General features: G+C 41.0%; 1 protein-coding gene across 2 annotated transcripts in view; it reads right to left on the bottom strand.

Moving 5' to 3' along the window:
- The window catches only part of sbf2 (SET binding factor 2), a 120,609-nt gene that overhangs the window by 27,992 nt on the left and 65,464 nt on the right, over positions 1 to 27,153 (bottom strand). For both annotated transcript variants that reach the window (XM_030078238.1, XM_030078246.1), the window contains exons 11-21: positions 26,863 to 26,976; positions 25,920 to 26,048; positions 24,843 to 24,941; positions 24,519 to 24,723; positions 22,497 to 22,606; positions 20,789 to 20,938; positions 13,072 to 13,140; positions 5,990 to 6,160; positions 4,901 to 5,175; positions 2,350 to 2,522; positions 1,927 to 2,000 (exon numbers count right to left, since the gene is read on the bottom strand). In XM_030078238.1, coding sequence (XP_029934098.1) covers positions 1,927 to 2,000; positions 2,350 to 2,522; positions 4,901 to 5,175; positions 5,990 to 6,160; positions 13,072 to 13,140; positions 20,789 to 20,938; positions 22,497 to 22,606; positions 24,519 to 24,723; positions 24,843 to 24,941; positions 25,920 to 26,048; positions 26,863 to 26,976 — 1,569 coding nt within the window. The remainder of the gene's footprint in view (positions 1 to 1,926; positions 2,001 to 2,349; positions 2,523 to 4,900; positions 5,176 to 5,989; positions 6,161 to 13,071; positions 13,141 to 20,788; positions 20,939 to 22,496; positions 22,607 to 24,518; positions 24,724 to 24,842; positions 24,942 to 25,919; positions 26,049 to 26,862; positions 26,977 to 27,153) is intronic.

Genomic DNA, 27,153 nt, shown 5'->3' with positions numbered 1-27,153 from the left:
AACGAGGGAGCCCAGTAAAAACCTCACACAGCGTCCAACACACTTGGGTCAGTGTATTAGATTGGGAAAAAGCCAGTGATGGATGGCTATATCATTCTCATGTCAAATTACAGCAGTGCATGAGCTTTCTGGACATATTAGAGCATCACATGCACATCATCATGTCATCGAAGAACACACCAGTGCACATCAGTGTTTTGCAAGCATACAAGGCATCATATGGCATTTCCAATAATAAAAAGCACCCAGCTATTTTCACTGATGATTTGCCAAGAAAAGAGACGCATTTCTCTGCAGAGACCAAGTTTCAACCCACGAGGCAAGGACATAATTTGTTTTTCAGGTAGAAACGGTTCTGTACGTCTGTTTGTGCAATTTATTATGAACAGAGTCATGGTTGGTTTTTACATCCTTTAGTGTTTAAACATATGGACACTGCCTGACATCTGGTGTGCATATTTGTAAAATTAGGCCAATTAATGTACTTAGTTTCTAATATCTTAGAACAATCCATTTTTAAATAGGGCAGCAGTTATAATTCAAGCATGTATCTGTGACTCACACTCCTAAGAAAGACAGGAGTGCATAGAGAATGCAATGGTGTGATGACTAAAAATAGGTATAGAATGAATATTTTTTTAGAAAGCTGTTACTAATTTAACGCATCAGTCACTTGTTAAAAAAGGGATCATTCTGATTTCAAAAACAGGAATTTCTTCATACATGTCTTAAGTTGCTGACGACTTTAATACTAACCCATATTCAGATTCACTTTCATGTCAGCAATCATCCTGAAGAAGCGTTAAGTTTGAAATAGCAAATATCACAACACACTTTCACAGGAGAAGTCAACATAGTTTTCCTTAAGAAAGGACTTGGAACTACAGTATGTGTTATTACACACCTCTTTCATACATTACAAGGAGTGCAGGCGATGATATTAACCGAGTCAACCTGCTCCTTCTCTAATATACTGAAATAAGTTATATGAAAGTCTGCACTCTTCAGCTCTCCTTGGCCCTCCAAAGCCAGTGGAGGAATAAGCTGATCCGGTGTCACTGACATCATATGGAGGGGGGTTAGATGGCTCACAGCTTTAGTTTCCTCAGTATGAACAGGATCAGTGCGGAGGAGCTGAGGCTTGGCCAGGAGATAACAGGAGCATCTTGAATCTGTCCTGGTTTGGACAACTGGACCAAGAGTCCATCTGCACCTCAGTATAGCTGCCAACTGGGACACTAACAAGAAGCGCATTATCATTATTATTTTATTTTTTCATTTATTTATTACCTCAATTTTAACACCGCTAACACAACGAGTACTACCACAACTTCTACAATATTAAATCCAGAGTCAGTGATGTTTACACACTTTTTAGTATTTGGCATGCGACTTGCAGCCAGCAGTCCAGAAAGGGAGTTTCTGTCCAGCACACAGAAGTATGAGAGGTTAACCACAAAGTAAGGCAGAGGATCAGTCCAGACTGCTCACCATCATGTCCAGGTTGCTCCCAAGGCAGTACTGGCATGGTGTTTGTCTGTGTATATGAGTGTGTATGAAAGGAATTACCAAAACCTGGCAGGCATATAGCAGAGCAGGGTCCAGAAGACCAACTGGTAACTGGGCAAGACCTACTGTGTAGATTAGCCAGAAAACCAGAGAAAACTGGGTATGTGAACATGGCTGAGAATTAGGATTTCTGACACCTGCTATGAGGTAAACATTTTTTAGTTTTGACAGTGGTTAAATTGAATATGGTGCTTTAAATCAGCATAGATTGATAAGTATCTTCACATGTAAATCTGTATTTTTTTATGAATCACTATCTAGGCTAAACATTCAAAATGTCTCCAGACACTGGTTTTACAAATGTGTGCCTTTGGCTGTAGTTGTGTTACCAGCAGCCCAGTGTAGGGCAGCACTCACCTTCTGAATGGGAGGCAACCTTCTGCTCTCCCTGTGCACTGCCTCCAGAGTCTCCATCTGCATGGCCACAATGCCTGTGGGTCAGAGGTCGGGATTATTTGCCATTGTGATACATCTGTATGTACACATGCACCAAAGTACATGAGTACACATACAAAGATAAAAATACACATCAGCACAGCACATGCTGAACTGGTACAGACTAACACATGAATGTACGCACGTACTTACAACCACATCCTATGTTTACAGATTTTAAGGCCTGTTACCATGTCAGGAGATAATCAGCTCAGAGGCCTTTGCTCAGAATACACACATCCAGGAGTAACTGTATAAAGCTGAGGGAATTAGGACAGTGGCAGAGTATGATGTCACTGGGGAGGGGTCACCGGGCTCAGCGCATGGTGACAAGGGGTCGTATACCTGGGATCATGCTGTGCAGACTTTTGATGTGGTCCTGGGTTACTCCGCTCTCCGTGCACACTTTGTCGATGAATCGAGCGATGAACCTGACCACAGAGTTGGCCACATCGCTGTTCTCCGAGTCCTCAAACCCACTTTCTGTGTCAAAGCTCTCTGCCACGCTGCCTGCAATGCTGTAAAACATGCACAAACACCCAAATAAGTAGAGAATGAGAGTGTGATAAGATGGTGCCCATGATGAAGTTGGTGTCACAGAGAGGTGTTTGTTGAAAGCAGGAATTGATTGATATTGATTTTCAGGGTTGATACACATACCAATAATTACTGATCCAGGGCACCGATAACAGATATGTAGGCCCGATATTCATTTGCAATTTGACAATTGCACTGTCAAAATTTACAGTATTAGAAACTCAAAAACACAAACCTTGCTTTGAACTAATAAATGATTTATTAATATTATATTATTAAAAAAAATACACTGAAAGTGAAATTAAAATTGTCTAGCTGGCTAATTGCTTTTGTTCTACTGTCTTTCAGACAGAGAGGTTGAGTTTGAGTGGTTTTCATATCGGCCTTCATGTAAATCAAGTTTGTGTTACCGAATAATGAAAAATTCTGAATACTGGCACCAATAATTGTCCTGGACCGATAATGGGTTGATCCCTTGTTGACAGGGATTAACGGAGAGATCTGTTGTGGTGGTCTGAAGACACAGAGTTAGAATGGCAATGCTGTGTGAATTCACAAAGTGAGTCCAACAAATTGCTCAGATAGTGTTGGCCATGCAGAATGTTTCACATGAGACAGTGATGCAACCGTGCTATTGCATTTACAAACAAGGAATGATGAGATGAGATCCAAATGTCCTCTGTGAGAAACAAAAGAAGTCTGGGGCAAAAAAAAAAAAAAGATAAGATAAAATAAGTGCCAGACAAACAAATTCTTGGCCAAGACTTTCTTACTCTTCATCATAAATGGAAACAAATCAAAGACATTCTGTTCTTTTTCTTATTTGGGATTAAAGCTTGAAATTCAGATCATGACGTTGAGCTGTGACATTTGTATAAAGCTCAAATACTCAACATTTCCTGTTTGTTAAGGACTACCAATTACTGCTGTGGAGCAGTACAAACAGATAATCCTAATATCAAACTTTGGCTGCACTTCTTCCATTTCTAAGAAAAAAAAACATACATGAAGAATCTTCCCAGAATTAGTTCATTTTACAGTTACTGCAGAGCACGGGAAATCACTTACACTTTAAGCTTGTTTGGTTTGGTTGAGTGGAGAGTTGCCCTACTGAAGACACCCTGAGGGTTTTAAACTCCCAGAGAGAAGTTAAATGAGCCCCTCTCCATTTTGTGAGATGGCAATGTGAACCTGACAGGACGGATGTGGGTCGGAAATGGAAGGGATACTATGTTCCATTTGGCTAAATAAGAAGGTATCATGTTCGCTGTGTGTTACACCACATCCACCCACATACTTATCATCACCTTATTAAGAGAGGTACACGTACTCCCAAATCAGGAAACCTTACCTTGAGGCTTACAACAACACACTGATCGTTCTACCGTAGAAATACTGAACTGGCTAAAACTATTTTGTCTTCTCTAAGAGCTGTTGTTGGTCATTAACTAATTCACTGCCGCAGGTGCACATTTGCACACACTTTGCCAACGTTCTGGATGGCCAAGGGTGCATACATGCACCCAGAAGGCATCATGGATGAATTTTCTTTTTTTTTAAGCCAATAAAATAACTGTTACTAGGTAAATTTATCTTAGTTCATGAGTCAGTTGTTATGTGATGGGCTGTCAGACATGCCATTAAAAAAAAAAAATCTTATGTTATTCTGTAATTGCCCCTGTAATACTGGCCTAGCAAACTTTTTTGTGTTTTCCCATTTTTTCATTATTATTATTATTATTATTATTATTATTATTATTGCTGTTATTATTATTAAGATCATCATCCTCATCATCATCATCCTCATCCTACAAAGATCACTAATATGGTGATCCGGGAAAAAAAAAGATGAAGAAAAAAAAGAAGGTTGCATTTTATCATTAACATACCATTCATTACAGCATTTAGAGCAGAGGTAGGGAGTGAAACATTTTTTTTTTTATTTTGAATTTGGATGATGAAACTGATGAGTTTTTGGGGTTCTGTGATGGTGATAATGAGTTGGTGAGCTGTGATCTTCATTACAGTGAGAAGAGGTGTTGGGGGTGGGGTGGGGGTCAGATAAGGAATAGGTATCATGGAGAAGCAATGAATCAATAAAGTATTACTAAAAAGCAAAATGTGATGGGTAGAACAATAACCACTGAGGAGGCACAATGATTATCACTAAAAGTCACCATGAAAAACAAGAAGTGGTCACTAAAACTAAAAAGACTGTATAATATTCCGTGGTAGTGAGCGAGTTAAACACATACACAGATGATTATAACTCTATCTAACTAATTAGGAGCTTTAAAAATCTTTTCTGGACAAAACAAACGGAGTGACTCCACTCCTCTTGCTCTTCTTCTGGCCTGACCTGTTGGTGACGATGCTGTTGCTGCCACTCTCCCAGTCAGTGGCAGGTGTGTTCCTGAGCAGCTTGTTCTTGCTGGTGTCCAGAGGCACCAGCAGATATACCATGAGGCTGGCGTAGTGGATAGCTTGGCTGAACACTGTGCTCTCCTCGTTCTTCACCAGCTCCTGTTGCTTGTCCTTGCTCAGGCTGGGCCACGTGCGCAGCTGCTCTGCTGCCAGGTCCATGGCCGTCTGCTCCTCATCTCTGTCTGCTGCTGGGGGCACGGAGCCCTGGTCCTGAACATCACACCATCAAAGTGGGAAAAAGTGGGCAGAAGGACCCCAATGCAGATTCAGATTAAGCTTTCAGTGTGGCTGAATAAGTCAGTGCTTCTCAACCTCTTTGACTTATGACCTAAAAGTGATGCCTATAACCACCATCACAGGCTGTTCAGGTCTGAGCAATACGAACAAAATCAAATATGAATTGCTCAACATCACTTTTGTGCTGAGGGATGACTAATGATGCTTTCATATTTCAGATTTTACAAAGAGGAGATTTTTGACAAACAATCATTAGTAATGTGGATATGATGATCAATGGGATAGAGGCAAATAATAGAACACCCACAGTCTAATAAGTTCAGAGAACGGCATCCCTTTGCTGTAATACAGCTGTAAAACCAGGAAAAGGCAACACATGTATGTCATATCATGATATTATGATATCTAAATTCCCAGGCGATATCTTTCCTCACATCACCATATATCATCCAGCCCAAATGCTGAGTGATGAATTGTTCAACAAATGAACAATTTTCCTCTTTAAAGTTGTTTTATTTGAATTCACTTCAGGTCTTGGAGGCTGAACACGAGTATTTCACAAGAAAAAAATCAGATAGTAGAAAAAAGTTTTTTCCCGACATCATAAATCATCTTGTGACCCCGCGATATTACATTGCGAACAGAGAATCTTGAACACCCAGTTGAGAATAATTCGATCACACATTAAGTCATACATAAAGGAAGTGCCTGAATTGTGACCAGTGTTCTAATTTCACACTGATGATTTAATACATCAGGGTTTTGGGGGTTAGGGTTCTTCACATACCTTTAGCCTGGCACTGATGCCCACTTTCTCCTCTGGAGCAGTGAGATACAGGGCTCGGATCTGACCCTGGACCTCACTGTAGAACGTGGCCTCCCAGAACTGCTGGTTGGTCCAAATGGGATGGTCCTGTATGCAAGTGTAGGCATACTGGTTCACTCCAGCGGCCAGTTTCTGCAAAGACATAATGAAGTCAGCACAGTCAAGATGATGTGGAGGAGCATTTTAAAACAACAGATGGCTATGCCCGTGGGCAGCCAGAGTTAGATTTGCCAAGCTTTTGCATCACAAAGTGGTTTTTACGGTCTCAAAAGTCACAACTAATGAAACAAATGGAGCAGCAGTAAGTGCCACATGAAAAGGAGTTTGCCAACATGCTGGGGAAAATAGCAAAAGAAACACCATGAAGCTGCCAAGGTTTTCAAGTGGGATCAATCATTCCTGGCAGGTCATGAGTTTTTAACACATAACAACAAAATGTCAGACCACCCCTCTTTCTCTGTAGGTTTGGAAATGGCCTGGTTGTTTTTCATGTGTTGGGGTTGAAGAGTAAAGCACCTGTTTTTTGCAAGAACAGCTATGGAAGGGACATACATGGCTCAGCTAAAGGCATTAAAACGGCTCCCTGATGCATAAACTAAGACATAAACACCACGCAGCAAGTCGGGGAAAAAATATCAAACCACTACTTAACATGGCTGTGCCACCGTAATTTATACATGCCCAGCACCATGAACCACCATTAACCACCAAGTCCCCGCCAGCTGAGTCTGAAGGCCATGTGTCGTTCTTTAGTAAGGCTCAAGCTTGTTATTAGATTAGCTTCTGATTTCTTTCCCTTGAGCCTGACAGAATACAGTGGTTTCCATTATCGCTTTACCGTTTCCCTTTAAATGACTAACAGTGGCATGGTTACTGTAATTATTAGAGACAGAACCAAAACAGCTCTATTCACAGTCTGATGGGCCCGACCAGAAGCAAAGGGAGAGGACAGCAGAGAGGAGAAGCAACCATACAGGAGAGTAGTGCTGAAGTTTTAGTCCTATTTGTCTCCTGTTTTAGGCTTTAGGTTTTAGGGGACGTGTTGAGATGATTTCAAATATCAGTAGTACTGGGGCCCAATCAAGGTGCATTTTCAAAGGGATCAAGGTCATCTCCAATCAATATAATTTTCCTCATCTGTCTAATTTATGCCAACTGTCGAATGATGTAGTGCCGCCAATCGTCGCCTTTGTTTACTGACTTGTGGCAGTAAACAACATAACTGAGGAGAGAGGCATGGTGTCGAAACGTCAGCTGTGTGGATTATTTCACTTTGAAAACAAAACCGGCAGGTATGTGCAATGTTGTCGAGGCAAGCATTTCTCGAGCGTTATACAGCACAACATATTTTTAAACAATCTTTAACATATTTTCTTATTGACTTTATATATTTATTTCAATTAATGAATGAATGAATTATTATTTATTTATTTATGTTTAGAATGCATCTGATAAAAGTCATTAAAGGATCAATTTTATTTAAGTAGAGCAACTGTTTAATAACAGCTAAATCCACCTTCAATGGGCTGGTTTCATTGACTTCAATGTATTCATAATGAGTAACTGTATCATTTATTTACTGCAGATACAGGTCAGATCAGGACTCGGTATCAAAAAATATTCAACTCAGTGTTTCTTCACAATACTTCAACATAATTCTTGCATTTCTTATCCATTATGTGCCAACTTTTTCATATTTATTGCAGACTTAATTTCCACCCTGTAGCAAGTAATAACTGACCTAAAATTGTCAGCTGTCTCAGAATTAAAATATGAAATGTATGCAGAACACTCTAACAAATTAATATGTGCTCTAATATGGTAAATAAATATGGTAAATAAAACAGTTGAGTCAGAGTACCCCTTTTGCTATTCTTCAGATAGTGCTTCACAAAACTACGGGGCAGCTGTTCAGAAAATGTGGCACCACTGAGAATGTGAAGTCATTTTAAGGTGTGAAAGACACAAAAAACAGAACAAAAACAATTCATAAATTCTTCAAGCAACAATCCTGAATGTATCGACCGATCAGTCAAAATAGATTCCGATCAGGTCGGTCCTACCACTCCCCTCTCAACTCTAAATCCTCCTAAAAGCCTTGTACCTAAACTGCTTTAAGTGAATTCATTCATAAAAACTCTGAACAGCTGTAAAGGGAGTAAACTGACTGAAGCGTCAGGCAGTGGTCAAGCTTAACAGACTTGCAGATTACCTTGGTGGATTACATAGTCTAGACGCCTGCACGGAGAGGTCAAACGTAAAGAATGGAGATGAATGAAACGCAGCCATAAATAAATTGCAACAAATGCGATAAGCAGGAGAATTCTAGCCTTGTGGACAGCAGCATAAGACCTCTCTGCTGTTCAGTGTGTGTCTCACGGCAGGTGGTGTGTATACTCCCTGTGTGTGGGGGGGTGGGATCGTGCATGTGTGTTTTTGTCTTTGCTAAATACTCAGCCCGGCTGTTCCTTTTGCCAGACTTGTCAGATGTACGCAGGTCAAGTTGACCAGGGTCAGCTCTCCCTAATATGATAATACAGGGAGCTTTTGTGCTTTGGCTTACAGAACTAGAGAGAGACACATGGAAAGACAGATGGGTGAGGAGGAGGAGAGTGGGTGGAGAGGGAAGCAGAAAATAGGGGGAAAGGAAGGGAGGAAGAAAGGAAAAATGGAAGGAAAGCTAGAGGGGGGGCATGTAGAAGGAGGGAGTCTAACACTATCAGACACCCATCTGGCTGTGTGACTTGCCCAGTGAAGAGGAGGAATGCAGGGTTGAGGGAGAAGGGGTGAAAAACAAGAAGAAAAACCACAAGTGGAGACAGAGAGAGTAAATGCCTTGTACAGGTCAAAAGATTGAGGCTATCAGGATTTGGGATCTTGTTTTGAACTTTGGGGCATGATCCCCGGGTTCAAAACATGATCAACTGCTTCGAGCCGTGGCTGGGCAGCAATACACAATCATGCATGTCGACGGTGTCATCAGCTGAGACTGAGAGGTGGTGTACGTCATCACTAAAGCGAGTGCAGTCTCTCTCAAAACTCTACTTCTTGACCTGTATATAGACTCTTGAGTCAAGACCGCCGTATCTGATATGTCACCAGCCTTGGGGCGGCAACATTATTTACAAGTGTTTTGGAAGAAGTCATAGCATTCCTGAATCGCAGATACAAAAACAGCCATTACTTTTGGACAAGTCCTCTGTGGGAATGCAGTCCTGACCCTTACACAATCAATCTCCTAATTTCATGCATTTCTACGTCTGAGTCAGTGCATTGTGAGGAAAACTATGTGTATCCTGAAACCATGAAAAAGTCTCCATCCAAACAATGTATTTACAATAATCAGTCCAGTAAAACAAACACAAGGGCACAAACATGTTGAAAGCTGAGGAACAAACAAGTCCATCATGGCATCCATAGGCCATAATTGTGTAAATGCATGATATGCCACTAACACAAATGTTCTACAAAACAAAGTAAACAGTTATAAGTCAAATGCTGGACATCTCAGAGATACAAAAGGTCACCCAGGAGATCATTTCTTTGCCAAGACATGGTGTAAAACAGTTTGACAGAGCAAACTGTCAAATCCCTCCATGCATAAACTAGGGCCGAAAGAATGCTAACAGTCAAGTGTTTTTCGCCGTACAAGTCATCCACAATTATGTTTGGGCTTTAGACTTGCTGCTGTATCCAATTTGCGATTTTCCCTCATGGAGTCAAACGTCAAACAAAACCTTTCCTCCAGTGACATATTCAAATGTAAGAAGAAATGTCATATGGGACAGTAAATGGCAAAATAACATTGACCCAGACTTCAACTGCAACTCTTCATCTCCTGATAAAGTCAGCCCTCACTAGATAATGACTGCCAGAGGAACTGTCAGCAGATTAGAGTATCATAACAAAATGTAAAACCTCACCTCTAACAGAGAGGCACTGTACAAAGGTCGCGTGGCGTTTAGATAAACTTTACCTACGGAGACCAACCGAGACCATGCCTGCACGTTCTGAGCCACAAGATCCTGTGCAAATCAGCCTTTCCTTCCGTCTACCTGAACTAGGTTACTGTACAGAACGTCCAACAAATGATATTTCTATGTGATTTAGTATGCATTACACCGAAACAGGGTCAAGTTAAGGGGAAAGCAAAGAAATGTGGAAGGGAAAATGACTGGATATAGAATGTAGGTCAGTGGCAGCCTCAACATATGGCTTGTAAACACAGTCTGTCTCTCTCCATCACTGCAGACTCTGGGAGCAGAGCGTTGCAGTGCGAGGGAACTTCCCACGTCCCAGGACCAGCAGAGACTCTGGGGCCATGGGGACAGTAGCACTGTAAGCATGAACATAGTGCAAGCATGCCAAACTCTGGCCCAGAATACCAAACAGGGACTTGACCAATGTCTGACTCTTGAACTAGAAGAAATGCTGTCTTTAATGTGCAGTGTCTGAGAGGAGAAAAACAATGTTTTACCCCAAGTTTGGCAGGCAGTGTTGATAAGGGATTATTACAAGAACTTCTGAAGAGGCAGTCCAGGAAAAACATCTATCTCATGTGTTCTCTACTACTCTGGTTTTTGAAGAGGGCAACAGAAACATTCCTCTTATTATTATTACTTGCACTAAATATGCTATACCTTGATTCTATCCCCAAAACTGCAATATAAACATACATTCAATGACCCTGACGAAGACAGATTACTGTCTAAGTGCTGGTTTTCTTTGATTTAAACAGCAACAGAGCAACAGTGTACATCATCTCTCCTCTTCTTTGAATATTTCACCATTAGACAGGATATACCTTTGATATTTCTTGATTTTCACCATAGCAGAATGTGATGCAGAGGGAGAACAAAATGTACAAAGGGAGGAGACACTGATGGAGAAATCAGTATTCATAATTTGTTAACAAATCTTCTACAGAGTTCTCACCCACTCCCCTAAGACTGAATTGGTGACTGAATTTCACAGAGAGGGTCTAATCTCCCAGCTTTGAATAAGATAGTCATTAAACATCCAGTATGTGTGTGTGTGTGTGTGTGTGTGTGTGTGTGTGTGTGTGTGTGTGTGTGTGTGTGTGTGTGTGTGTGTACAGACTGGTTGTACTGGCTAGCTATCTCAGGTGTGGATCTGTGCAAAAAAAAAAAAAATACAAAACATAAAAAGGAGCATGCATCTACTCTATGTTTATCAAAGCTCAATTCAATTCCTTCTACTTAATAGTCAAGAATGGACGCCTCTCTCCCTGCAGGAACTTCAATCAACAATGTCCTGCCAATTCTTCTGGATAGTGAGTGGTGAAAACCAGACTCTGTAATCCTTTAACTACTGCCAGGTATGAGATATCATGTCCAATCACATTCACAGGGTTTCTTCACATACAAATACTAGTACTTTACAATTAGTTTCAAGGCTTTGTCCGGTCACAAGTTCACAACTGTCTGCACTATACATTAGTGCATATGCAATGCTAGAGACGCCATGCTAGCAAGGCTTCTCAGAATTAGTTACATAAGTTACATGTTGTAAGACATGGGGCCTTCCATCTGTGTTGTCAAACTTTGAAACCATCACTTGTTATTCTAAAAACTGCAGTGTTGAACAGGCCCAGAAATATGTATGAAAATTAAAACAGGGCACGATGACCTAATATTTGATGTCAAAATAATCTAGTGCATCGCAGCCCACACCCATGATGACAGCTGCTGGGAACTGCACTCCATTACCAAGTTTTGTTTTTTCCACCTTTTCACTGCATGATCTCTGCACCACTAAAGCAGAGATTACAGAATACTTTTGGCTGATTCCCCCTGACCTCCCCTTGCTTTTGACCTTATGGGTGAGGCTCCAGCTTGTCGCCATTTCCATTCATCTGTAAATAGCAAGGAAAAACGTGTTGCCTTCTAGAACTAAAAAAATCTTTCCCTCTTATGTGCTTTAAGTGCCAGGAAAGAGATCCCATGTAAAATCCTCTAATAAGGACAGAGATATATAACTTCATCACTAAGCCCTATAATGTCCAAACAACGATCATCATTTTAAAAGACCATTGTTATATAATGGAATGCAGTTCCACACATGCGTTAACAAGCAGACATTTAACTTGGCATTGCTCATATAATTGATTAATTTATGTTGGTGGGCATGAAAACAAAGAGACACAAATAATGCGCATGGCTTATCTGAGCGAGTTACATCAGCCTGTGGCGTGTATAACTGGATGAGTCATGTGGTGGTATAAGGCAGGCCAGGTCCCAGTCCAGCCCATCAGGGTACGGTACTGGTACCCAACAAAAAGCAAATGAGGACAGTTGTGTCTGTCCCTATAGCAACGAGCAAGCTGTGGGGACATATTTGTGGCAAACACTGCAGCAACCCTGAGTGGATCATGCGGGCTGGAAACCACAAGCCACAGCAGGTCCTCTGCACTTGGCTATGGAGGTACACTTTTAAAGTGGCCCTGCTGCTCCCTTCAAATGCTTGGTCCAGGATCAGCAAGGGTCAGCGTCCACTCTCAAGACTTCCTGCAGTATACAGTCTGTTTGTTTGCTTGTTTATTAGATAATCAAAAGTAATATGCATGCAACAGTCATGCATTAATGAAACTCAGAGGGGATAACACAAAGTTTTCAAAACTTATTTCCAACACAGTAAGTCACAGGCTGGCTGAGAGTCACAGTTCATTCACCAAAACATCAAATAAATAACAGGCATCTAAAATATTTACTATGCAAACATCAGCTAAAAAACTTCCCATGAGTGCAGTTAAACCAGAGGATTACTTTGAATACATTACTGAACATACGCTGCTTTACATCAGTCATAAAAGCTCAGAGGACATGCAGGCTGGAGTGGGTGCTGGGTGTCCTTGCAAAACAAGTTTCTGATAGATCCCAGAACCGAGCTGGTGCATTCAGAGCAAAAGAGACATTTAGAGAGAAAGTTGAGAGAGATCTAGAGAGAAAGTTGAGAAGAAGAATGAACGACAAAATTGCCAAACTGAACTCCCATACATCTGTCCTTTCCATTCAGTTCCTTACCCGGTAAAAGGCTGTTGTGAGGGGCAGCAGTGCAGCAGCCACAGTGTACTCTTCCGAGGTGGAGCAGTCCTGCAGGACAAACAACAGAGGAGAAGTGAGCTTGGGGCAGGAGACATGATACATGGCTGTGTGTGCAACAATCGTGTTGTGGTAAGAAAGTGTTGCAATAGTTATGGTATCTATTATACAAGTATATGTGAATTCCTACAATGCAAGACATTTGTCTTCCATACACATGATTGTTATTATGCCATAAATCAGCGATGCACTGATGTGATCTAGGAGGAATCACTGGGGGGCACTGAATTTATCTTCAGTAAACGTAACTTCCTGTTACATAAAGACACGTTGTCCTGTTAAATGTCAGAGCAATGCTCAATAGAGTCCTGCCAGAGCCACTCACTGTCTGCTCTGCTCCACTATTAGGACATATGCTTTCAATAGTCTTATATAATCATTGCCCTGACAAAACTGTCAGAATGTTCCAGTTTTCAATTTATTGGTAATTTTATGTTTTGCATTCTTTAACCAGATTGCCATACAAGTCTCATTCAAGAAATTCGTGGCACGTTACATTAAATCCAATTGCTTTGCCAGTAAAATGCTTTGTCCATTTGTCAAGCAGTTACGACTGTCCAGAAAGCAAATTAAATTTATTTCCTTCTTTTTATTTCTTTTTTTTTTTTAAGGCGGACAATGGTCGAAAATATTCCTTCCCCTCACATTTATACACCATTCCGAAGGGTCTTCGTATTTGGATTTTTTAAGGTCAATAAGCCTGTTTAATGGAACATTCTGGGTAAAGGCATTAAGACGAATAATACATTAGAAACCTTGGAGCAGAGGACTTAGAGGCCCAACCAAATGTGAACAGGAGAAAGGGACCTGAGTTGGACCCAGAAGTACTTCATGCACAGGAAATTGGTACTTATCTCTGGTAAGCTTTGTTGGGATTTATTTGTTGAACTCTGTAAATGAGGTTGGGTAGCGGAAACTTGATTTAAGACCATGTCAAAACAACAGCACTGATTCTGATCTGGTGTTGCACCTCATAACCCTCAGACCCCATAGCAAGGGAATGTATATCACACACATTTTCTCTGTTTCTTGCTCTTTCTCTCACTCCGTCTTTCTGTCCATGTCACGCATGAACGCTCACAGAGTCCTCTGCCTCGCGGTCAAAGTCAATGCTGGATTTTTCCAAAAATTTAACTAAGCAACAGACTATCAGAGTCTTTAATTTTGGCGGGAGAGAGGGGAGAGGATTGTGAGAGGAATGCTTGCACTGTACTTCCCAATAGTGGTCGGTAGTGGGGCCTCTGTTCCCCCATCCCTCAAAAAACCCAAGAATGTACAGAGTGCAGTAAATGCAAAACACAAGTTCCGCAGCTACACATGAAAGGCTGGCCCCCCATGGACTGAGCGGCATACTTTGTGTTGTATTTTTCTTGTCGCCAACTTTTTTACAGTTATTTGGGTTGCGGTAAACTGTTCCAGCTTGGAGCGACACCAAAGCATTGTTTACCAGCATCCTTAACAATGCTTCAGGTCATAGGAGTTCATGGAGCCGAGTGAAAATAGAAACAGCAAGTGGAAGTGCACAGGCAGAAAAGTGCTAACGTTTAACAGAAAAAAGCACTATTTGGACGAAAGGACCAAAAGTTCAGCACTGCACTTTGTCTGACGTTGCCCTACTACACCGAACAGTAACTCGTGACGACCTAGAATATCAATAATGAAACAGCAGCGGCCTGCTTCACAATGAAAATGTCACAGAAGACCAGGCATTGTCCTGTTATCTAGAAAAAAAACAATGGCTGACTGAACATGGTCAGAGCTCATATGCTGTGGACACAATCAGCTTTATCTTATTATCATCTACAAACCTCCACCTTACCACCAGTGAGCTGACAGGGAGGCTAAATGATACTGAAAGCTCACCGATGGCAAATGGAGGTCAGCTTGAACAAAGCAAACAGATAAGCAGTAAAAATCTATAGCAGGAGATTAGCATGAATGGAAAGTGAAAGACTGAGAAGTGGAGCAGAGCTAGTGTTCCTACTCTACCAGCAAAGTGTAAGTAATTTTCCACAGGTAGCCATGTCACTGCTCTGTGAACAGATCTGAATGCCACGGTGCAGGGAGAATGTGCGTAAACTTATTGAGAATTTCTAGGAGCGAGCGAGAGGAGGTCATGCACCCCCACATTTCTGTTTGGAAGGACAGCCTATTGTCCTCTTTTCCTCTCAATGTATTTTTCCTCGTAACTCGCCTTTTTTTCCCCTCTTTTTCTAACCTTTGCGTTGTGATGACTAACACAGCTATTCTGTCTCAGACACGTATACAGCATGCAAAACAAGGATCGTGAACACATGACAAAAAACACAGCAGGATGTGAAGAAACGGCAGTTTCCTGTGCGTTCCAGACTGCTTGCTTATTTCCAGGAAAGCTCTCTCCATGACTGACACTGAGGAGAAAGTGGCACGCATGGCACGCTTTAATGAGAGATGCAGAAAATTCTTAAGAGGTCATTACATTCTAATTGAGTCAGTAATAGGAATAGGCATTATTCGCATAGTTTGCCTCTGTGCTGTACAGGCAGCAAAACAATGATGTACACAATGATGATTCCCGGAAAAAAGCATGAAATGCGATTAACGCAGATGTTTACCTGACCATACTGGTTGATATCTCAGGGAAACAGTTATCTGAACATGGGAATGATGGCCAGTAGAGTTTCCCACTGTCCATGACGTTACATAAGGCAGTCCATCAAGGGCACTTAGGCAGACAAGGGAAATGCCCCCACAGAAAAAGCCTAATTTACAACCTAAATAACTGTAACAAACTCATTTCTTCACTATCAAAGGAGACATTCAAAGATATTAAAAATAAAGGAGGTGATACAGCAACAGCAGACTGTCTAACAAGTCGCTGTAGCCTTCGGGCTCCAGGAGGGGAGATGGCCGCAGACTCGGGAGGCACTACAGTTTATCAGCTTGTACGGTACAACAGTCTGCATCTGAGAGAAGACAGAAAGACAAAGTGCCAAGTGCTTCCCAGCAACATCTGCGTCCAGTGTGTGTTGTTGCACATTGTTCGACATCAGAACAGCAGCTCAAGATCATGCGGAACTCATGGACTCCATGCCATTGCGACCACTTCCCATGTACCTCCCACCCCACTCGCTCCCCCTGCCATTCAGAGTGTGTTTTTTGAGCACCATCATGAGGCCCACAGCCATGAGAGAGCAGAACACAGAGGCCTCATAATCCTATCTGACAGGAAATGGTTGGGATGCCAGGATACATCCACAGCGGGACTCATTCCCCCACATGGCTTGCGCAACGTTCAAGTCCAACAGCTGGAGCACTGACCGGTATACACACACACACACACTCACACACACACAAACAATAAACTCAATAAACTCAAATACCTTAATGAGGGTCATTATTGTGTGTGATTCATGACACAGGGTGAGCGGAGATAAGAAATAAAACAGCTACAAGATGTTGGAACAGGAAAGTGTGTCACAGTGAAGTTTGTCCAGTCATGTCAACTACCAAGGACCAGAGAATGCGTCAACATTTTTTCAGTGTTACAAATGACAAGTTGTGGGAAAACAAATTAAAGAATGAATCAGCAGGTACTAACAAGGCACAGCACCACCTGACTCAAATATCCTAACCTTTACACTGTTGTGCATTTTTATATTGCACAACAGGACTTGTCGGCAAACCTTAAAAAAGCAGTCGCTGATTGCAAACAGACAACAGAACTGTCATTCGGCCCAAAGTTGACAGGTTGAGCCATAAAAGTTACAATTGGCCTCATAACAATGATGTCATTAGGAATGTGACATCGACAAGCACGCCAGACACGCTAATGAGGCATCATGCTGTCATTGTACAAAGTACATGCAACATATTTTACAGAATAAGTCACTTTGGCTTTGTTAGGTGCTGAGGGATTTTTTTTTTTTTTTTATTCACACACACACACACACACACACACACACACACACACACACACACACACACACACACACACACACACATATATATACTGTACATAATTACTGCCAGTGGTGTGCTCTATAATATCGGTTTGGGGTTTTTTTCATGGCTGGGTGTTGAAAGAAAGGGGGGAAATGCAAAATATGAAAGTAATTACTGACCAAGCTATTTACTATTTTTATTCCTTTCATGAGACAAATCCTTCACAATTGAGTTGAGACCAAGAAATGAAAGCCGGGAAGAAATACCTGGATTTAATCTTGGAGAAGGAGGAGAAAATGACAAACAATATAAAATGGCAAATCCAAAAGGACAATAAAACACCCGACTTAGCCCTTGTGGTTAACACGAGAGCATGCCATGCCACGTGAGAAATGATTGGATATTTACCCCGCTGGCTGCCGAGGCCAGAGGATGGCCAAGTTGGTCCGTCGATCTGTCTGTCCATCCAACACTTAACTCCAAGGCATCATATTTTGAAATGTATTCAGTGGATTGCTATGAAATTTGGTGAGCATATTCATGTGCCCCAGAGGATGACCTCTGTCATCTCTGGTGACCTTATGACCTTTCCTCTAGCACCACCTTCAGGCCAAAATGTACAAACCCCATTTCCCCACAACTTACAGTCTCCTGACCTGCATCAGCCAGCAGTGCATCGACAATGGAGGGCCTGTGCCTATTTTCCCCATGTAGGGCTTGTTCAACATGTTCATGTTTTTTTTTTTTTTTTTTTTTTGAAGCAGAGTCATCCATGAATCTTTTCCTTTACAGCTGTTCTATTCAAAGTACTCTGAGGTTCTAAGTTTGCTGTTAGGCATATGAAAAAAAAAATCAAATCAAAATAAGCAAAAGATCTATGTGTTATACAATGATGTGTGTTTTAGGAGCTCAATCCATTAAAACACTCTGCTCCAAAGAGCAGGCAACGTAGAGGCAATCAACATCTGCTTGACTCCAGATGTGCATGACAATTACCTGCAACACTGAAAGGTGTCCTTGGCTAAAGAAGGACTCGAAACCCAACTCAAAAATGTTGCAACCTCTGAGGTATACATCAGATCTAATTACATATTTTCCACAGTAATCAGCTCTGAACTCTAATACTGCAGATATATCATATTTACCTAATCATGGCATCCTTTAAGGGATTCAGTACTCTGCAATATTTCAGAAGACAGAAAAAAACCTAATTTCATGCCTGACTTTGGAATACATTTTTCATCTTATCACTGCTCTGATCCTACAAAAACTCACCCATCAGGATCTCATTTTGCGGGGAGAAACAAAAATGACAGACATGTTTGCCGCCTGGCTATCAGATAGCAGCAGCACAATGGCCAATATGAAAGGCATGCACCTCATTGTTCTGGACTTCCAAGAAAATTGCAGCGTTCACTAGACAGGCCATGCAGAAGAGATGGTGATATTAACCAGACTTCTTTTCACACTGAGGCTTTTCAACAGCCGCACACCAGTGACAAACTACCAGCACCGTGATCATCACTGCTCCTGGAAATGAGGAGCCTGGCTTGGCAATCATATGAGAGGGCGCATGCAACAAGTTGGTCTGACACAACTCTTCTTTGACAATCCTGTCTCCATGTCCTCATGGATATACAGCAAGAAATATACATGCAAACACAATCACAAGTGCAACTGCAGATTCCAATACATAGCTTTGTCACGTAGACATTGTAACAGCCAAGTCATCAATGTTGAGCTTGGCTTCCTCCTGACCTTTTTTTATTATAATTGTGGAACAAATGACACGTCAGATGACCTCCAGTGTCCCAGGCCCATGCAGATGGTGGGATTAATTGGTTCTCTATCATTTGGAAAAAAAGAATGCCTGGAATCCAAAGTCACTCCATAAAAACCGTACTCTGCATGGACTGCTCAAAATTATTAAAATCCCTGGCGAGGACTGATTCAAGGCAGTAAAACATGAGGAACTACCAATAAAGACCCCAGCTCCTCTTGTTGAGAGAAGCCTCACTGACTCTTTATGAGCTGCACAAAAATGTTCTGTTTACTCACTTTGACAAGTAGCCGAATCATGAGGGCACCAGGTAGAAACAACCCGAGTATTTAATGAAGAAGGAGAGGCATTGTTGAGGCTCAGACTCATGACAGACTGCCAAAGTGTTATAAATGCAGACAAACCAAGGAAAAAATGCTCAGCCATTTTACTGCCAGCAGTCAACCATAGAGAAGAGAGCAAGAGAGGAATGCTTGGTCTTGTATAGTCTGGGAGGTAACTAGTATAGAGATACAAGTGAAGAGGGAGGAAAAATGTCTGCTCCACATCAGTGAGTTTTCTGAAGTGCCAAGCCCATTACATGTTGCTTATTTATTAGTAAATTAGAACCTGTTAAAGTCCATAAAACATGGCATCTTAATCAGTGCCGAAGGGTTGAGGTAGAGGCCTAATGCTTTAAACATCTGCTAATCAACCTGTAACTACAGTGAATTTTGGCCCTGGCAATTTTAAGTTTTGTTCTGATTTGGGTGCATCAAATGAAATTAAATCATTTGCACTTGTGTATTAAACCAAAAACATTAGATTTGCTGGCTAAGGAAATGTATGAAATTGAATTTGGATAAAAAAATAAATAAATAGCCAGGCATTCTTATAATGATTTTTTTCCCCTCTTAATAATATCTTTATGTTCTTGCGCAGCTGCTCACGGTTACCTTGTGTGTTTCTGCAGCTTGTTATTACGTGAAAGGGGTCATGAGGCAGAGGTTGGTTTCAGATTCAAAGCTTCTTCTCTGTAAACATACCAGACCACTATTTACAGGTCAAAAACTCAGGTCAAAATATTTGTTTCAAAAACATATGCACTTGGGAGTACTAAATGTGTGGTTATACTAGTGGTCCAAATAAATGAATTAAATGAAGACTGAAATGGTATTGATACAATTCTGGTATCTACATTACACCCTTGTTATTGACATGGAACATAACTTCACTTCAGACATAGGATGTCTGAAGTGAAAAACATGTATAGTGATAATTTATTAGAGTTAGAACCAGATGTGTTTTCTCTTCAATTTTCCCTTGCGACACCTCACAGAAACCCTGAAATGCAGCTTCAGCCTCTGAATCCTTTTCTCATCATAACAAGAAAATACCACACAATAAATGATAATATGAGATCCTGACCTTGTCATTATTATTTTTATCTTAATTCCTTTTCATGATGAATATATTACTATAAACTTGAATGTCCTAAATTTTCAAATATTTTTATTCATTTACCTTTCATAAAAAAAATAAATAAATAATAAAAAAAATGCATTCATATTACAGTAAGAGGAAATTTGAATAGAAAAAGTAAGCCAAACTGGGTACACCGTATACACTGTAGAATTGCTGTATTAATTATAGCCTGAGTTAAAGATTAAAACATTCCCCTGTGACATTCATTGATCACATTAATATGTAAGTTAAAGTGGTAACATCATCTAACCTCAAACACAAAGACTGGGAATCATCTCCATAATCTTGTAACTACAATGGTATTAATTAAGATTTTAAATGTATCACTGTGCTGTGAGGATTACAGTTTAACTGTAACAATCTCCCTGTTACACTGAGATTTCAGCTGTGATTTACCTCCTCCATTGCAAGAGGCAGACAGAGTGATTCAGTCATGATGGAGACGACATGGCTCCATGTGACGTGACTCACCTGCAGGGCGCAGTTCATCATGCGAATGATGTAGTCGAACTGCTGGTGATCCAGTATGGCCCGGTTCTGCTGCACATGCAGACTCAGCTCCTCAGTCAGACACTGGCGAGCGGCTTTGCCCTTCAGGGCCCGAAGTGCAGCCGGCAGGGTCTGTTTACAGGGGGATGGAGAGAGGGGGTCACCTTAAAACAAACAACAATAAAAAACAAAACACTGCAATACACAGTGACTCACTTGCGTAGAGGTTTATTACCAAAGAGATTCAAAGAATGAGCAGTATTTGTTAGCCTTTAATTTAAATGGACAAAATTTATTAATTGGCAATATAGTGCGCTGCATGCAGCTTCCATCTCAAACTCAGCCCAAACTAGGCCGCTTAGCAACAGCTAGAATTTTGCTGGTACTTGAGGGTAGCAAAACTTTTCATTTTACTAATCTGCTTACTGTTATTTCATAATCTGTTCCAGCCCTTCCTGATACATCTGCTGTCTTTTGTTTTGAACATAATGCATTCTTGTTCTTTGTAATACTGTGGTTAATATACAAAACTATGTCTAACATAAAGGTGAAGGTATTATTTTTTCTAATTTCAGAACTGTAATAATTCTGATTCAAGTATGGCCTAAGCATGGCCTAGAATGAAGCACAGCATTGTGTAATATGGATGATAACGAAATTATTAATGTCGAGTCATAAAAAAACAATTCTGCTATGTGACAGAAAAGATAGCAAGATGTAATCAGGTTGATATGGTTGTTCAGATTTGAGAGACACCTGAAAATTATTTATTTTTTGAGTAGATTTTTTCTCTTCTGAATTGCTGTGTGTGTGTGTGTGTGTGTGTGTGTGTGTGTCTTGCTAACTGAGATGGGGCAAACCAGACCTTTGTCTTTGTGCATGGGAACAGACAAGGTTGCTGATATAGAGAACTGGTACCTTTTACATTGAACTCAATCATTATTTATTGTACTTCCCACGCTATCAACTGTACTGTACTGTATGTTCAAACTGGCACAGTATGTGCAGCTATATCCAAGCCAGTGGCTCTACAAGGGCTCAAGAGCTCGTACATTATTAACTATCAACAACACTAAGTGAACTGTTCCTTTAGTGCTGACGAACCGGACAAGGCCAGAGTTTGTTTGACCTGCTCAATGGTCAGTGGTTTTCACACTGACCGTATGGCAGAAAGGGGTTTGTAGGCTCACGGGGGTTTAGAGAACGCATACTATGCATTCCTACATTCGCACAGAGATGCAGAACTGAATTATATAACTATATAATATTAAGCCAGTGGGGCACATAAATGAACAGGCTTCCATCCCAGTGTGAACAGACTGGAAGCACACTGGGTAGTATATTCCCCTAGGGGCTCACATACTGGAAGCCACAAGGTAGAAAAAGTTTTATAGATTTTTGCAGATGGTTTAAGAGGAAAACACAAGTGAGGGGAACACATTAACTCTAATGTTAAAACAATAATGATAAGATAGTGAAATAACAAAATGGCTTTACAATGAGTGTTTCATTACAGGCCCTCTCTCATTCTGTCTTTAAGAGTCTGAGTGCCAGCTGGGAGACATTAAGGTGATAAAGGTGCAGAGAGATCTACAGCACAGCATGGCCCCTGACACCAAGAATGGATGAGTCTGGCTAATGAGCCTCTAAAGGTTGATTAGTTCCCCTGATGATAGACACAATGCATCACCTTTTCGGTCTCCAGGATCTTGTTGTCAAAGATGAAAGAGATGCAGCTCCTCACCACCTCCAGCCTGCGAGCGCTGTTGAACACGGAGCCACTCTTGCCCACAATAGACACTGGACAATACAGAAGGACAGGATTAGGTGAGCAGTCACTGCAGGATAACACCACAGCCACTACAAATATTAGGGCTATTTTTAACAGGATCAGAGGCTATGTTTCCATCCACAATGTTTTGCATAGTTTAAGTGCATTTAGGAAATTTGACAAAAGAAAATGCAAATTAATGTGGGTTTAAATCAACTATGATATGGGAAATCTACTGAAAAAGACACTTTAATGCTATGTAATGAAATGCTGACAGCCAAACAAAAGATATGGAAATTACAGTAAGGTCTGGGCAATAAATTGGTTATATCAATTGATTTGAGATTATGTTTAAAATCTATGCAACAAAGCTGCTGAATTGTATAGACAAGATTTTGACGATGTATGTTATAACATGGGGACACACTGCAAGCTGAGTACCAATTCACTTGTCTACAAAGAAGGTGCATGCCCAGAAAAACATCCACAAAAAAGAAAAAGTGTTTTATTTTTGTTTGTTTGTTTTTATTTTTTTCCCATATCGCCCAGCCCTAATTACAGTCCTAAGTCAGTTATACATGGCTGTATTAGATGCAATTTGAAATTCAAAATTTGCATAAAAATAGGTAAATGGAAGCCAAGCTACAGACACATTCTGATTTATGTTACCTCACTATTTTTTGTTTTTTTTTTTCTTGCCAGACCGGCCAAGTGGACCAGCCAAGAAAACTGAGGGTCCCCGGTTGAGTGAGTGAAGAACTGAGCGGTCACTGCTGAAATGTGCATGCACAAAAACCCATGTAATAAGCTCGAACTGAATTTGGCTAACGACCTGGACACACAAGAGGTAAGTTATAATTTCATCTAGTTTATGGTTTGGTGTGCATCTTTGCTTGTGTGTACAGTTGTACTTAGTTATGGACAACCAAATTTACATCTCATTCAGCAGCAGTATTTACCACAACTGAATTACAGTTTGCTGTCTTGAGCAATTGTTGTTTATTTGGCAGCAGGCGAGCTAGTTAGCTCAAATGTGGCTGACATTTATCAGCTCAGCACGGCTCGGCTCGACTGTCTGCTGGATTTGTCCCTGCTGCCTCCAGCAGCGAAGAGCAACCTTCCACAACAACACCAACAACAAAGAAATAGAAGGTAATTTTATTCCCTACTATAAAAACAAACAAACATATACTAGTTAAAACAGTATTACCACAGTGCAAACTTAAAAGCCCCTATAAAAGTTGGGTCACGAGAGCTGGGAGCACGCAATGAGCGCTCATGGGCACTTCTTTCTTGCAGGGATTGGAGGTGACCAAGCAGCAGAAAGACTGTTTAGTGGACTGTTAATAAAAGTGATCAGACCTTAAGGATCCCATGAGGACTGCGGCCTGAGGAATGCTGAACTGGACTGGACCTTTTATAGGAGTTTTTAAATATGGACTGTGGTAATGCTGTTTTTAACTAGAGTTTGTTTTATTGTTTTTATATTAGGGAATAAAATCTGATTTTGACCCAGTATTCCTTGTTTGTTGGTTTTGTTGTGGCTTGAGGCTAGAGTATGTTTTCTGTGTTTTGGTCAGCATCAGCTATCTGTGTGTGGTGTGCTGAGCTCACCAGCTCGTCTAGTGTACTTTTTGCTGCATACAAGTGTGAAAATCGGTGAAGATTGTCTTTATGTGTTATATTAGCTTTGACCTGCGAGTTGCTGTCAGATATCTTCTGGTGTGCATCAGGCTTGACAAAGGGTAGGCAATGTCACCTCCGCCCTATGCTCGATCTTGTTGAATTTTGTGCTGGTGCATGCACACACCAACACTAAACTAGGCTCGCCTAGTCTAGTTTGTATTAGCATTTGTTTTTCTCAAGTCATTTGGGATTTAGAGAGGTTGACTGATAAAGCTGTTAACATGTTAAATTAAGGTAGTTTAAAGGCTGACGTACCTACGGGTGGTCCGGCAGGAACAACACACTTCCTTTCGGGTCGTGTGGCGGCAGGGGCGCAGGCATGCTTGGCCATGCCCTCCTGTAACAGCCCCTCCACCTTGTCATCATCCAGCAGGGGGAACGGTACCTGGTGAACCCGCAGGTGGGATCCCTCTGATGGCCGAGGCACTTTCTGGAAAGCCATGTGAGGGTTGGGGTTCTCCTGGAATTCACCCACCGAGGAAGCACATGCATTAATGCCAGGATTTACAGCAAACCACACAAACTATAAACTTATCGATTACATGAACTGTCGCCTACTGAGATGACTGCAGGCCTTACATTTTTGTACAGCTGCTCGGAGAGTTCCCTCATGTGCTTCTGCAGCTTGGCAGGGTTGGCCTCCTCCTCCTTAAAGCTCTCAATGTCAAAAGCCACCAGCTACAAAAACACAAATTTGGAAATAAAGATTCTGCATACTGTAAAGTTAAACTGTTGCAAACCTATGGGTGATCAAAAATGTATGGCTATGTCACAGAGTTCATTGATCAAACATGCTTCTGCTGGACTTCACACCTTCACACCTAAGTTGGCTGTCTAAAAAAAAAAAAAAAAAAAAACTGGTAACACATTAGATGCAGTAAAATATTGTTATGCCTGTTTCATTACTAACATGTGACTGGACAGTTTCTTTAAATTTTTACTTCTCCATTCTGTTATGGCTGCTTGAATGTCACACAGTACCACAACCTCCAGCTTACAGAAAAGGCAAACTTGATCCCCAGTGTTCTTCTACCACTGAGACAAATTTTTAGACAAATTTCACAGGTTTTACAACTTTCACAACGTTTTTGTTTGCTGAAGTTTATCCAATGCCCATTCTAAATACTGTTAGCTATAAAATTTAAGTGGATTTGTTTTTATATTTTTGTGAAGAGAAATTTGCCCTGCTTTATGTTTACTGTATGTGGTTAACTATGAGTCTGAATGTACATTGTTGAATGTACATTATGGATTGAATGAACTGAAAATGAATGGACATCAACTATTCCCTCTTTTATGCTGAAATGAGCAAAGAATATTCACGGTGACTGGTTCTATGTAACAGAATGCATGTAATGTTTCTTCACTAATGCACACTGAACTTTGCAGGGAGCATATAAAACATTTAAAATTTTGAACAACGTGACTTAAATGCAATACTGAAATGCACTGGTTCATAAGTATCTATACCATTTAAAGTAAAGAATTATATTTAAACAATTCGCATTTGTGCTTGGACCTGGATTTTTGTACCTGTGCATTTTCACTTAGCACATAAACACATGGATTTTGGTTTAATCTTGACATGCTATGTGCGGTTGCTCTCCTGCATTTGTATTCTGACAGTCAGCAGCCTTTTCCTTTACAGTCAAGTACCTCATCAAAGAGATCACAGGCTCGGTAAGGCGGTCCTCTCTCTGAAACAAAGCCAGCGAAGGCCATGCCATCCAAAACCTTGGTCAGGAAGTCGTTCTCAATCAGGCCTCGCTGGCCCAGGAAGGCAGTCTGGAGAGTGTCAGGGGTTACAGGCACAGAATTAGAACGGTTACAGTACCACACAGATGGAAGCACTATAATCTTGTTCATATGGATATAGTGTAGACCGCAAAACCTTACACCAGCATCTTTTATTTTTGAATCCTGAGTAACTTCTTCAGCATGCACACAAGGAAAATAAATCTAGTTACAAATGAGTACATGTAAATTCATTTGATTGACTTCTTTCGAGTTATTTGTGCTTGTGGATGGAGGACATAAAATGCAGTTTGTTCTAGCCTTCCCCTGTTTCCAACTCCGAGTGAAAAAGCAGAGCATTTGTTTATAATCTGACCCATGTGGGGTACTTTGAGGAGGATGTGCTGAGAGGTTACCACGGAGACACCACAGACACGAACAAACAAAATCCCCGGCACAAAACAAAAATGTAAGCCTAATACATTTCATATGGCTCATTGCTGGGGCTTTGCCCAAGGTGAGAGGACTGTGTCCGAGGCTAACATAAACAGGCAGACAGCATCATAGCGCAGTCATGCAGTCAGCACAACACTCTAAAGAAAAAAAAAAAAAAACAGTCAAAATACCCCCAACAGGTTTATCTGTCAAGTTTTCAAATGTAATTCCATCCTCATTGCTGAACTTTGGCTAAAACATTCTTGGCAGAAAAAAAATACTGGTTTGCTAAGCAAGAAAAACAGAATTGCTAGTCGTATTTAATCTAATGTCACATGAGAAATTGGAAAAATTAGGAACACACCGTTTCTCTTGCAACTTTTCAAATGATTTACAAAGCGCTGAAAACTACATTATGGCATTATCGTACCTTGTGAAAGTGAATCACGGGTTCGGAATGGATGCGGATGAGCTGCAGGCAAGACCTGTAGCCCTGGAAGAGTTGTGCAAACAGCCTGAGGAATACAGCCCTCACCTCCTTATCCTGGAACACAGCATTACACAAAAAATAACTCAAAAGGAAGGGAGTATCTGTTCTTCAGCCAGTGAGCCTGTCAGAAATAGGGCTGTAGACAGGTGAGGAGATAATATCTGGCGCGAATGGACATAAACTTGCAAAACTTCTGCAACAGGAAATGTTTTATTTACATTCATCGTAAAA

This window comes from Myripristis murdjan, chromosome 3, assembly GCF_902150065.1.
Source record: "Myripristis murdjan chromosome 3, fMyrMur1.1, whole genome shotgun sequence".
NCBI classification, from domain to species: domain Eukaryota; kingdom Metazoa; phylum Chordata; class Actinopteri; order Holocentriformes; family Holocentridae; genus Myripristis; species Myripristis murdjan.
Note: the sequence above shows the minus strand (reverse complement) of the source record. Positions and strands in the feature narration are given on the sequence as shown.